A 13,394-nucleotide genomic window follows, 5' to 3' on the forward strand; every position below is an offset into this window, starting at 1 on the left:
CAACACATGAAATCACATTAGGCAACGAAAACATTAACATTTGCTGTGCTGCTTTCTTGATGCCTTTGTTCCTACGATATGCTTTACATATTCCAAAGTACTGAGCAGGCATTCAGTGTTGAACAAATAAACTGCATATGCTCAGAAATAAGTAACACAAAGGCTAGCTTTTAAGGGCCAACCAAACATGTGGAAGTGATATCTCTGCTCTGCTCACTGCAATCTCTGGATTCCACTAGCATGGTACGTGGCATAGAGTAGATAATACTAATTTTTTTCAAAAAAGCACAAAGGAAACATCCTTTTTTGGCATACTGCCTACCTTTTAAAAAAAAACAGAAGAAAGAAAATGTTACACACACACACACACACACACACACACACACAATGGAATATTATTCCGCCTTAAACTACCTTTTTAACTGCAACTTCCAAATAATGACTCACTTAACAGAGCATGACTCAAAACAGATTTAAAACCTTTGTACTAGGAGACTTTACAGGTGCTCTTAGGAGAAGCGTGGATTTGGATCAACTGTCATTTGCAACAACATGAATGAAACTGGAGGGCATTGAGCCAGAGAGAGAAAGACAAATAGTACTGTATAGTATCACATATATGTGGAATCTTTAAAAAAAAAGTTGAACTCATAGAAACAGAATAGAAAAGTGGTTTCCATGGAGTGGGAGATGGGGGAAATAGGGAGAGGTTAGTAAAAGAGTACAAACGTTCAGTTAGTTATAAGATGAATAAGGTCTAAGGATCTAATATAGAATATGATGACTATAATTGATAACACTGTATTACATAACAGAAATTTGCTAAGAGAGTAGAACTTAAATGTTATCACACACAAAAAAAGGTAGATATGTGAGGTGATGGCTGAGTTAAATGGATGAGGGAAATCTTTTCACAATATATTCACATATAAAATCATCATGTTGTACACTTTAAATACCTTACAATTTTATTTATCAACTAGAGGCCCGGTGCACAAAGTCTGTGCACAGTTGGAGCCCCTAGGCCTGGCCGGGGATCAGGGTCTATTGGGGCCATCTTGCCCAGTCCCAATTGGGACCGGGCCAGCCAGATGCGGGGAGGGACCGGGGGAGGTTGGCTGTGGGAGCACACTGACCACAAGGGGACAGCCCGTGTTGAGAGCGTCATAGTGACTGGTTGACCCGTCATCCTGGTCATTCTGGTCGTTTGGTCATAACAGTTACTTAGGCTTTTATATATATAGATTATACTTCAATAAAGCTTTAAAACAAACAAATAGTATCTCTTGAAAATCATTCCTTATTAGCATACAACAATCTGTTTTATTCTTTTTTATGATTGTATAGTATTCCATTGTATGGCTATACTATATTTAACCATTCACAAATAACAAATATTAGTTATTTCCAACTTTTTGCTGTTACAAACACTGCTCTAATAAAATCCTTGCACATAATCTTTGTTCATGTATATAACTAAATCTGCAGATTAGTTTTATTATAATGGGTCACATATAACACTAAAATAGTCTAATGCAAAGGCCATGTATAAGAAAGAAGGCAAAAACTTATCCTCCTACCTACCTGAGGACACAGTGTTCTTAGCTGACAATTTTACAACTGCTGCTCTTCTGCTAAATAAATAGGTCTTTGGAAACTAGGCACAAAAAACACTTACACTTTTTAACTGCAACTGCCAAATAATGACTAACTTAACAAAATATGACTCAAAACAGATCTAAAACCTCTGTACTAGGAAGCTTTACAGGTGCACAAGGGAGAAGTGTGGATTCGGATCAAGTGTCTCCAGTTCCTTCCTTTAGCTCCATCAAATATCGCCCTCTCTACTTAACTATTCCCCTTTCCCTTTTAAATGCAATTAAGTTTCAGATCTTTTTAAAAATCAAAAACCAGAAAACAACCCCTAGCATATGCACAAGTTTCCCAACTATATTCTACAAAGAGTAGAATACATCTGCTTAATATCCACTCATACCTAAATTTATATTAATCTAGCTTCTTTAGCCAAATGACCACTATTCTATTTACTGGCAAGTTCAATAAGCCTCCAATGCTCAAAACTGGCATTTCCCAGGGATCTATCCTCACCCATTTTCTCTTGTCAGTCCGTATCAGTAGTCTTTTTCTTACTCTTGATTTAATTGTGTTGATGAATTCCAAATCTACTAATCATTACCTCAGACCCCTCAACATATAACTTTCTACTATGTATCTCTGGATACCCCCTAAATGTCAACAAGTAAACGTGTCCAAATTTAAACCACCACCTTCCTCACTAAATGCCAAGGTTTCTAATTTTGTGCATTAAGTATCACTACCTAACTGGCTGTGTAAGCCAGACCCTACACAAGTCATTGGGAGCCTATTCTGGCTCTTCTTCTTACCCAGAGTCCCCAATCACTATCAATTAAGTCCCTCATAATTTCAAGATTGCAACACAAGGGTCCCCCTATTGCTGATTCTTCCTGCTTCTATGTCCATCTCCTTCACACTGGGGACTAAGTAATCTCCCTAAAATACAATGTTGATCATTTCCTTGCCATACCTCAAAAATGTTGATGGTCTTCCATCTCCACCCCAACACATTTAGGATAAGAGATATTTTACAAGCTAACCATTCTCTTACCTTTCCAGCCTGACTGAAGGCCATCTTTCCTCACGTACCCAAAACTCAAGCAAGTCCAAATTATTCACTGTTTCCTATACACAACACACTTTCTCTCCAACTCCATGGCTCTTCATCCTTTGTTTCAATTAACTAATTTCTACTTGTCCTTCAAATTTTGGTTAAAAAGCACCCTTGGAAAAGTATCTTTAATCCCTTTAGGCTGAATAAGGCAATAATCACTATGCCCATAAGACTCTGTTTTCATAGACTTCATCACCCTCTAATGAGAGTGTTTCTTGACTTTTTAATCAAAGCAACATATAGGCCACTCATAAGCAGGAAATGGTGTTTGGCATAGCACTGGGTATACATTAACCATTCCATAAATCAGGGGTGGGGAACCATTTTTTGCCAAGGGCCACCGTATGGATATTTATAACATCATTTGCGGGCCATACAAAATTATCAACTTAAAAATAAACCTGCTAAACATTTAATTAACTCACCCCTAATGCCTTGGCAGGGCCAGAACAAATGATTTCACGGGCCTTATACAGCCCGTGGGCCAGATGTTCGCCACCCCTGCCATAAAGGATACTGAAGAAAAGAAGCAAGGAAAAATGCTGTGAGTCACTTTTCACAGTCCTTTCAACGCTATTATTCTCTGACTAGAGGCCCGGTGCACAAAAATTTGTGCACTTGGGGGGGTGGGGGGAGGGGGTCCTTCAGAATGGCCTGTGCCCTCTCGCAGTCTGGGACCCCTTGGGAGATAACGCCCTGCTGGCTTAGGCCTGCTAACGGGTGGCAGAGGGCAAGCCCAATCCCTAGGTGCAGCCCCTGGTCGGGCTCAGAGCAGGGCCGATTGGGGAGTTGGGGTGCCGCCCCGTCATGCACAGAGCAGAGCGGATTGGGAGGTTGCGATGCCACCCTCAGTCACGGTCAGGGTAGGGCCGATTGGGGGGTTGGGGCACCGCCCCCTGTCACACTCAAGGCAGGGTCAATGGGGAGGTTGCGGCACCACCCCCCGTCACACACAGAGCAGGGCCAATCAGGGGGTTGAGGCGCTGCCCCGTCACGCACAGAGCAGGGTCGATCAGGGGGTTGGGGAGCTCCCCCCTGTCACGCACAGAGCAGGGCCCATCAGGGGGGTTGGGGAGCTCCCCCCTGTCACTCACAGAGTAGGGCCGATCAGGGGGTTGGGGCACCACACCATCACACACAGAGCCGCAGAGCGATCAGGGAGTTGGGGAGCTCCCCGGTATCAGGCACAGAGCAGGGCTGAGCAGGAGGTTGGGGCGCCTTTCCCTGTCACAAACAGAGCAGGGCGGATAGGGAGGTTGTGGCCCCGGCCCCTGTCACACACAGAGCCGCAGGGCGATCAGGGGGTTTGGGTGCTGCCCCCTGTCACACTGATCCCGGTGCCGGGAGGCCTCGCGGCTCTGCTGATCCCAGTGCTGGGAGGCATATTACCCTTTTACTATATAGGATAGAGGCCTGGTGCATGGGTGGGGCTGGCTGGCTTGCCCTGAAGGGTGTCCCGGATCAGGGTGGGGGTCCCCACTGGGGTGCCTGGCCAGCCTGGGTGAGGGGATGATGGCTGTTTGCAGCTGGTAACACACCCTTCAGGGTGGGGGTCCCCACTGGAGTGCCTGGCCAGTCTGAGTGAGGGGCTGAGGGCTGAAGCTCCCAACTGCTCCTTTTTTTCTTTTTTTTTTTATTCTGGGCCAGCTTTAGCTCTGGCTCCAGCTCTGAGGCCTCTGCTGCTGAAAGCAGGTATCTGGTTTGTTTGGGTTCTATAATCGAAACAATGTATAACTCCAGGTCTGAGATTCCGGCTCGCTGAAAGCAGGTTTCTGGGGTTTTGTTTAGCTTCTATATTTGTTACAATGTTTCAAACTGCAGGCTGAGAGGCCGGCAATGCAGGCGGGGAACTTTGGTTTCCTCTATCACTGAAGCAAGCAAGCCTCATGTTAGTTTCAAGCTGCCTGGCTGCCGGCCGCCATCTTTGCTGGCAGTTAATTTGCATATCACCCTGATTAGCCAATGGGAACGGTAGCGGTCGTACGCTAATTACCATGTTTCTCTTTTATTAGATAGGATTGTCTTGCACTAATCATAAAAAAAGAATAATAATACCATGGCTTAAGGGTTGTTTAATAGAAATTTAAATTTTTTAATTTACAATTTGGTGAAAATCTTTTAAAAATGAAGCTAATAAGGCTCATCCAGATCCTTCTAAACCAATAATAACAATAAATTTCAGTTCATTAATTTGCTAGAATGTATCTTAAATTGTAGTCTTTTACCCTGTTCTCCTAAGTTTTACAAAGTCTTAATATGAGCGATAGTTGCATATATCCTTAACTAGAAATCTAAAATTAACTTCATATTCTGTTATTACCAGGTCCACCTCTATCTCAGATTAGTCTACATTTGAATAATCTGTTTCTATAACCTCTAATTATTGCATAGAAAAGGATTTTCTTTTAATAAGGGTTAATTATGAAATTGATTTCTAAGTAAATGAGAGTAATGTTCGAAGTGATCATGGAAATTCATGCTAAAGTGCACTGGGGGGAAAAATCATTAATCCACTGAAAAAATTCTTAATATAGAAAAATAACCTTAAAGACAAAACACACAACATATTACTTACCTTTAAAGCGCCATAACACAACCCATACAGTAGGGCCACTGCCACAATGCTACAGATGAAACTGTAGAGTGCTGCAAGCAGGCTGGTAGTGGCTAGATAGGAAAGGAGGGGTGTGGGGGGAAATAAAGAGAGAATATTAATGTTTTCTAAACATTTATGGGGGAAAAAACAAATCTGAAAAGGACACTGAAAAGTATTTAAAATGGTATATTGATTATAATTAAATTATTTATTTGATTTTTAAAAATTCAGTTACTTCATCCTTTGAAAGGATTTTGAAATAAATAGTTACTATCCACAATTTTTGATATAAAATATATTCACCTTGGAAGTAATGAACACTTATACATAGCAAAAACATTTGTGCTTCAAGAATGTATCTTATTGTATTTACAAAAGTATGGGGAAATTAAGCTTGCTGAGGCCTGAAAAGGAATTGGAGATATATTAAGTATTCACTGAAAGATACTAGTCTATGTAAATAGAACCTGCATATCCAGAGAAGTAAACTGTATTCCTATGTGTTTGTTAATTCTCACAAAAAAAAGAACAGATCTGACTACTAATAATAACAACAACAAAAGATCCAATGGGATTACAAGTTTTAAGAAAAAGGTGATGGCTAAGATAGCTAGCCTTTATTTTTAACATATGGATAACAGATTTTCTTTAATGGTAATTTTATATGGTTACAGGAAAAATTTTCCTTAGGAGATAATTAACAAATAGTACCTTGCACGAGTCTTTAAATCACATTATGACAAAGGCCACTGTTATAAATGATCTACACTAAACCCTCGCCACCATATTTAGATTAATACAGCACCTATAACAGTGCCTAACTACTAAAACTGTCTTCTACCCATTAAGCTATACTGAAGACCAGCACAGTTCACGCCTCTTTCAAAAATTTTTCATACCATTAAAAATGCTCTAAGATTCATAGCAACATAGAAAAGGCTTTTTCTATTTAAAATTTAAGTCATAATATCAGCAGTGATTATTACAATGCATATACTTGGAAGATAAATGAGTGAAATGTAAAGTATGAAGAGAAATGGACTATAAAGTTACAGTAAAATTTATTTTCCTTCTGTATTATTTCTCTATTGCAAACATATTTTTGAACAAAACTTTAAATGGTTTAAATCAAATAAGAGTATATTTTAACCACAGTGGTTGCCCACAGGGTTATTTTCAAATTATGCAAACCATCTCTATTCCAATGTAATACTGGTCTTACTTATTCTGGAAAATGAAGTACACATATAATAGGAAAATACATTTCTAAGTATGTCAGTTCATGTTCACACATTCTACTCTAAAAACAGAGGTACTTCTAAAAAGCTTATTTAGTAAAATGCTCTTACTAAAAGTATCCTGGTTTTGGTGTTCCCATTTTAAAGATAAAACAACGCACTAAAACCAAATACATAGACACACCAAATGCATATACCAATTCAAAATCCAAATACAATGCCATGTATCAGAGCTTAATTTGGGATAGATGACCTTTTATAAATATTTCATAAGTCTACACAGGTTCCATATAAACGCACTATAACTTACAAATCAATTCCATTATTCCCATATCTTTCACTAAAGTATCAGACTTCATTGCTCTTTCCTATTTATAAATTAATTCCTGCTCAGTCTTCAATTATTAAATAAGTATATTTTTCTTTCTAATTTCAATTCTAAAATGAAAATTTTAAAAGCAATTTTATTTTCAGTTTATTACTTAATGATCTGTAAAAGGAATATGGTAAACTGTAATTTTTTGAGAAAGTACTCACCATTACCACCAAAGATATGAATATCCAATTGTTCACAAAGGTACATTACAAATGTATTCACCTGAGGCAGGAGACCAACGAAAAATACTATTGGGAAACAGAGTGTAAACACTATAGAAGGAAAGAAAAGCATATTAAAAATAGTATACCTCATCTATCGTTTTGTTCATTTAAGATCAGAAAATGATAAAAAGAAATCCCAAATTAACATAACTACAAAGCAAATTTTAGAAGATATCACTCTACATTATTTCTCTCTACATTAACTGCTTGGGTATTCAAAATAATCTTTTCAATTATAACAGCTTTTAAAATTGTTTCAATCATTTTCACACAATAGGAACCTAAGGCACAGAATCCAAAGGAAGCCTTTCATCATCTCCTCTAAGAATAGAAGAATTACTATATTTGTTCATCATTAGCTTTTCTTCATCCATAATACTCCTATAGTTCTGTTCCTCACTGAGAGGATTACACTATACAACAAAACAAGCCTATTAAAACTACGTTTAGCCATGCTTGAGTGGCTCAGTGGTTGAGTGACAACCTATGAACCAGCAGGTCACAGTTCAATTCCAGGTCAGGGCACATGTGTGGGCTCAATCCCCAGTGAGGAGTGGGCAGGAAGCAGCCGGTCAATGATTCTCTCTCATCATTGATGTTTCTATTTCTCTCTCTCCCTCTCTGAAATAAATAAAAATATATATTTAAAAAAAACACAACTACTTTCATCTATGCAACTGACCTATTTATCAGTAAACTGTGTACAAATAAATTAATGTTAAGATCTGAGATATTTTTAAAATGACTCACCTATAACTAAATCCCTGGCTGATATAAGCACCAGTGGATTGGTAAAAGTTATTCCATATAATTTGAACTTGGTTGTAGTAAGATTTCTGCTTCCATAATCCAAGAGCCAAATAAGACCACAACATAAACAGAAATAAACTGGTCTACTGTAGGCAATGATACGATTATGACCCTGAAAATGGTATTAAAAAACAAGTTAGTTTAGATAATTTTAAGAGTCACAACTGGCTATTGAGATTTTTTATGGCTTCTATTCTAAGGGTAGAAGTTTGCATATGGAAACTGTCGCAAAAGGGAATTACAAATATGGAAAGGAGGAAGAACTAAATAAACCCTGTGACACTGGATTCAATTACAGTTATCAGTATAAGCTCATCATTTTTAATATGTATATAAACAGATATAAGAATAGGTGTGTGTGTGTTGGTGTGTATAAAGTTGACTCTTGAATTGTTAGGGGCACCAATACTGCCCCCTAACAGTTGAAAGTCTGCATATAACTTTTTACTGCTCAAAAACTTAACTACTAATAGCCTACCTATATTGACTGGAAGCCTAACCAATAACATAAATAGTTGACAGACATGTATTATGTATGTTATATGTATTATATACTGTATTCTTATAATAAAATAAGTTAGAGAAAAGAAAATGTTATTTAAAAAATCATTCGGAATAAAAAATACATTTACAGTATTAATTGAAAACAATCTATGTATAAGCGGACCCATGCAGTTCAAACCAGTATTGTTCAAGGGCCAACTATATATATGTATGTATGTACATATGTGTATACACACATATTATTTCCCAGCTTTAGCCAATGAGAGGGCCTAGAAGACCACATTCTGGTAATATAGATTACTGCCATCAGATCTCAGTTTATAAATACCATTACTCAGTAAAAAGAACCAGCGCTCCATGGAGAAAAGGCTGGTTTCAGACTAGAGTAGAGAAAGTATAATGTGAGCTTGGAACATATTGCTATGCAAAAAAAAAGAAAGGAAGTACTTAAAAATTGATAAGGATATGTCAAAAGTATACAGAAGGCAGCTTGATAAACTCCCAAATGACCAAATCAGAAATAATTTGAACATCAAAATAAATAATGATAGTGACATCATATAGTTGATTGAATAAGAATCTATGAATATGCACCAATACAAAAAATAAAGACAAGGGAAAGTTATTCCTTACTTACTGTGATGGTTCAGGCAAGAAACATCAACAGATATTAAAAACAAGTCTGAGGGGCAACTGGACATATATAATCTCAAAGTATCTCTCTAAGGATATTTATTAACTACAACAGAAAAATAATAACATTTGAGTAGTGGTTCTCAAGGGAGTGGGAGGGGATTTGGACTCCCAGGGGATATTGGCAATGTTGGTTGTCACAATTGGGGTGGGGGTACTATTGACATCTAGTGGACAGAGATCAGAGATAAAGCTAAGTATCGTAAAATGCACAGGACAGCACCCTCATCTACAACAAAAATTATCCAGGCCAAAATGTTAGTATTGCAGAGGTTAAAAAAAACCTGCAGGCACTAACTATCCTTAGCCAAAAGATGAAAATTAACACCACCAAGAAAAGGTTAAATCGACATCATGTGCTTCCTGAAGTGATACACTGAGAACATGACTGTTGAGTGTTCCTACCAAAAGCACAGCCTATATCTAATCAAGAAGAAACATCAGACAAACTCAAACTGATGGATGGTCTACAAAATAACGGGCCTGTACCCATCACAAATGCCAATATCATGACAGACAAATTAATTGCTGCAGATTAGAGCAGGCTAAAAAAACAAATGCATAATCAGGGATTTTTTTTTTATTGCCAAATGAAAAACAGGAAGCACCTAAGTAAGAACTGTGGCTTAGAAAATAATATTGTATTAATTTTAATGTCCCAATTTTGATAATTATATTTAATTAATGTAAAGAAATGCCTTTGTTTCTAGGAATTACAGGCTGAGATATTTAGAGTTATAGGGGCATCGTGTCTACGATTCACTCTCAGTTTAGAAACTGTGTGTGTGTGTGTGTGTGTGTGTGTGTGAGTGTATAGGGAGAGAGAGAAGAAAACAGGAAAGGGAATAACCAAATATGGTGAAATGTTTACACAGGGATCTGGGTGAATAGCATCAGGAATTCTTTGTACAATCTTTGCAAATTTTCCCTAAGTCTGAAATTATGTAAAAATAAAAACTTCAATATTTCCATATATCACACTTCAAAAGCATTCTTAAGAAACAATAAGCAAGTAGTTGACTGTCACGTGCCTCTGTGTTTTGTTTTGCTCATCTCGTCTCAGTAAGTGTCTCTGTATATGGGTAAAAGCAGCTATATTCAAGAAAAAAGGCATCATCACAACTGTTCTTGGAGTCTAATTTTGAACTACTTTAAAGAGAATGCCCTTCAGTCTTTCTATTAAATAAATATTTCAGTGTGAGAGCTAAAGCTGAATCATGCTTTAAAATAGTGCTGAGGAGCTAATACTTATCTTAAGTCACAAAGTGAATAACAGTATTTTTAATCTCCTTTGTGTCTATGGGACTAAACACCAGATCAATGTATTTCTTCTTTATTCTTGCTCCTAATGATTACTGAAGCAAAATAATGTAAAGTTTTTCCTACTTCAAAATTCTATTTTTCAATATTTACTCATGATTTATTGTTCAGAAGTTATTAAATGCAGGTTATCAAATAATCATGATTTTATATGAACCATGTTTACCTAGTTGACAGGCTGTAAAAAATGAATTATTATGCTCATTTTCAATCAAGATTTAGAGTCCACAATTACAATGGCATTTTATTTCATGCTAATAAACCACCTTCATTTCTAGGAGTGTGTCAAAACTTAGATGAGAATATAGTAACATAAATCTTCATTCAATCTGACATGTGACCCCCAAAAAGGTTTGATGCATGTTAAAGAACTATGAGTTACAGGCATATGAGAGTGACTTACATGTCTGGGGGAAGAAGAATCTGGCTGAACACTCTAAAAATGAAATAGAAAGAGAGATTATCCTACTGAAGTCCTGGTAATTTTACAAGCAACTTTCAAATGCCTGAAATAATTTCAGTAAATATTCCACAGGTAAAAAATGACCTACATTAATTGTGTTGAAACATCAACAGAAGATAAAACATCATCTCCAGGCAGTGGTGTCACTATGGTATTAAAAAACATCTAAAATCTTTCTAGACTCAAACTTATTTATAGTTAATTAACCATTTGCATCTAGTTAAACGTTTTGGAAACGGCACATGGTTGACAGGTCCATCCTACTGCTTCCCTCATTACTACAGATAAGTATCTTATGGTAGAACGCTTCCTGTTTTTCTTAAATCTTAAGATTTTTCCATTACCGTTTACTTTCAATATTATTTTGTACTACTTTCAGATGTACAGCGTAGTGGTTAATCATATACTTAGGTAGGATGTTCTCTTATGTAGCATTACACCTTTCAGGAAATGCACAGAACATGGGCTATCTTATAAAAAGAATTCTAGTTCTGCCCATAAATTCCACACTTACTAAACAATTCAATGGTATTTGTATTAAATACATTATCTGCATTTTCATATACAAAGCATCAAATAAGTTAGGCAATATCTTTGCAAGAGATTTTATCAACGTTCCATAAAAATGTCCAATAGGTTTTATTACTTCCCAAATCATGACTTTTCTTTCCAATAGCAAAACCAACTATTTCACTAAGATGGTCTATCACCATCCTACATTTCCAGATTGGACTATGCCTACTGAGTTAGGCAAGTGGCTCTTGGCAGGGTATGAGATGAGGCATTCTTTCTTTTTTTTCTTAATATATGTTTTTATTTATTTTAGAGAGGAAGGGAAAAGGAGAGAGAGAGACAGAAACATCAAAGATGAGAGAGAGCCCTGACCAGTTTGGCTCAGTGGATAGAGCGTCGGCCTGTGGATTCAGGGGTCCCGGGTTCGATTACGGTCAAGGGCATGTGCCTTGGTTGCAGGCACATCCCCAGTGGGGAGTGTGCAGGATGTTTCTGACTCTCTATCCCTCTCCCTTCCTCTCTGCAAAAAATCAATAAAATCTATTGAAAAAAAAAAAAGATGAGAGAGAATCAATGATCGGCTGCCTCCTGCATGCCCCCACTGGGGATCGAGCCAGCAACTTGGGCATGTGCCCTTGACCAGAATCGAACCTGGGGACCTCCCAGTCTGCAGAACGACTCTCTATCCACTGAGTCAAACCAGTCAGGGCTGAGGCATTCTTTCAATTCCAACATCTATCCTTTAAAGCTTCTGTTCAGCCTTTCTTATATCTTTTTATGACATTATTATTCTTCTAGTTAACTAATTTCAAAAATCTGTCATATTTTACCTTTTCCATGTCTAACCATATTAACCTAAAAGCAGCAAACAAGATGAATGGGACAGGAAACATTGGAACCAGGGAATGAATTTAAATGGTTTAAGACAATAAAGGAATGAATTAAGGTGGTTAAAATGGAAAGCAAGAACAAAGGCCAGTTAACATAAGATCACCACATTTAATCAAAGTAACCTGGAACGAGTAGAGGCTCTAAGATTTTGAGTTGGTATACTACTGTCAAAAGCAAAGCAACTGGGAAAGGAAAATATTTATCAGAAGATGATGATGTGCTATTTTTAAATGTGCCAAATGCCTGTTAAATATATAGGACTTGTGAAAAAGATGAAGACTTTGAGATATAAAACTGGGCATAATTCCTATATAGGCATAACAAATAAAGTAATAAAACAGTATGACTTCATTGCAAGGAATTACAAATTGGGAAAAGGGCCAAATAAAACCCTAGAGAATTCTCATAAATTAAGAAGTACTCAAAAGAACAAAGAGGGACTTCCAGTCAAGATGGCAGCATAGCCTGGCTGGTGTTGCTCAGTAGTTAAGCATCCACCTATGAACCAGGAGGTCACGGTTCAATTCCCAGTCAGGGCACATGCCCAAGTTGTGGGCTCTATCCTCGGTGGGCAATGTGCAGGAGGCAGCTGATCACTGAGTCTCTCTCGTCACTGATGTTTCTGGCTCTCTCTCCCTCTCCCTTCCTCTCTAAAATCAATAAAAATATATTAAAATAAATAAAATAAAATAAAGTCAAATAATAATGAAGAGAATGTAAAAATAGAAGACAGTATTCATAGATGTTAAGTGAATACTTATAGAGAATGAAGCCTAAGAAAAAGACGTAAATTTGGCAATTTGAAATTACTTGCAACCACAAAGACTGTAATTTTAGTACTACAATAAGGAAAAAAGTATGAATGGGTCCTGAAGAAATGAAGCAGTTGACATAGGCAGTTTATTCAGTCAGATGCCTATCAATAACATCTGGACAGCTGATAGTATAAACAGAACTAAGCAAATAGTTTTCAAGATGGGAGAGTGTTCTTCATGTTAGCATATATCAGGCAAATAACGAATACAAGCAAGAGTATTTACTGGTTATGAAAGAAAG

At 37.3% G+C, this 13,394-nt stretch overlaps 1 protein-coding gene across 2 annotated transcripts in view; it reads right to left on the reverse strand.

Annotated features, from left to right (window-relative positions):
* PCNX1 (pecanex 1) overlaps window positions 1-13,394 on the reverse strand; it is a gene marked incomplete at its 5' end in the record, with an annotated part of 162,115 nt that overhangs the window by 53,061 nt on the left and 95,660 nt on the right. For both annotated transcript variants that reach the window (XM_081100644.1, XM_081100643.1), the window contains 4 exons: window positions 5,286-5,377; window positions 7,082-7,192; window positions 7,895-8,066; window positions 10,875-10,907. In XM_081100644.1, coding sequence (XP_080956770.1) covers window positions 5,286-5,377; window positions 7,082-7,192; window positions 7,895-8,066; window positions 10,875-10,907 — 408 coding nt within the window. The remainder of the gene's footprint in view (window positions 1-5,285; window positions 5,378-7,081; window positions 7,193-7,894; window positions 8,067-10,874; window positions 10,908-13,394) is intronic.

The sequence above is a fragment of the Myotis nattereri genome (assembly GCF_964212035.1).
Source record: "Myotis nattereri genome assembly, chromosome: 1".
NCBI lineage: Eukaryota > Metazoa > Chordata > Mammalia > Chiroptera > Vespertilionidae > Myotis > Myotis nattereri.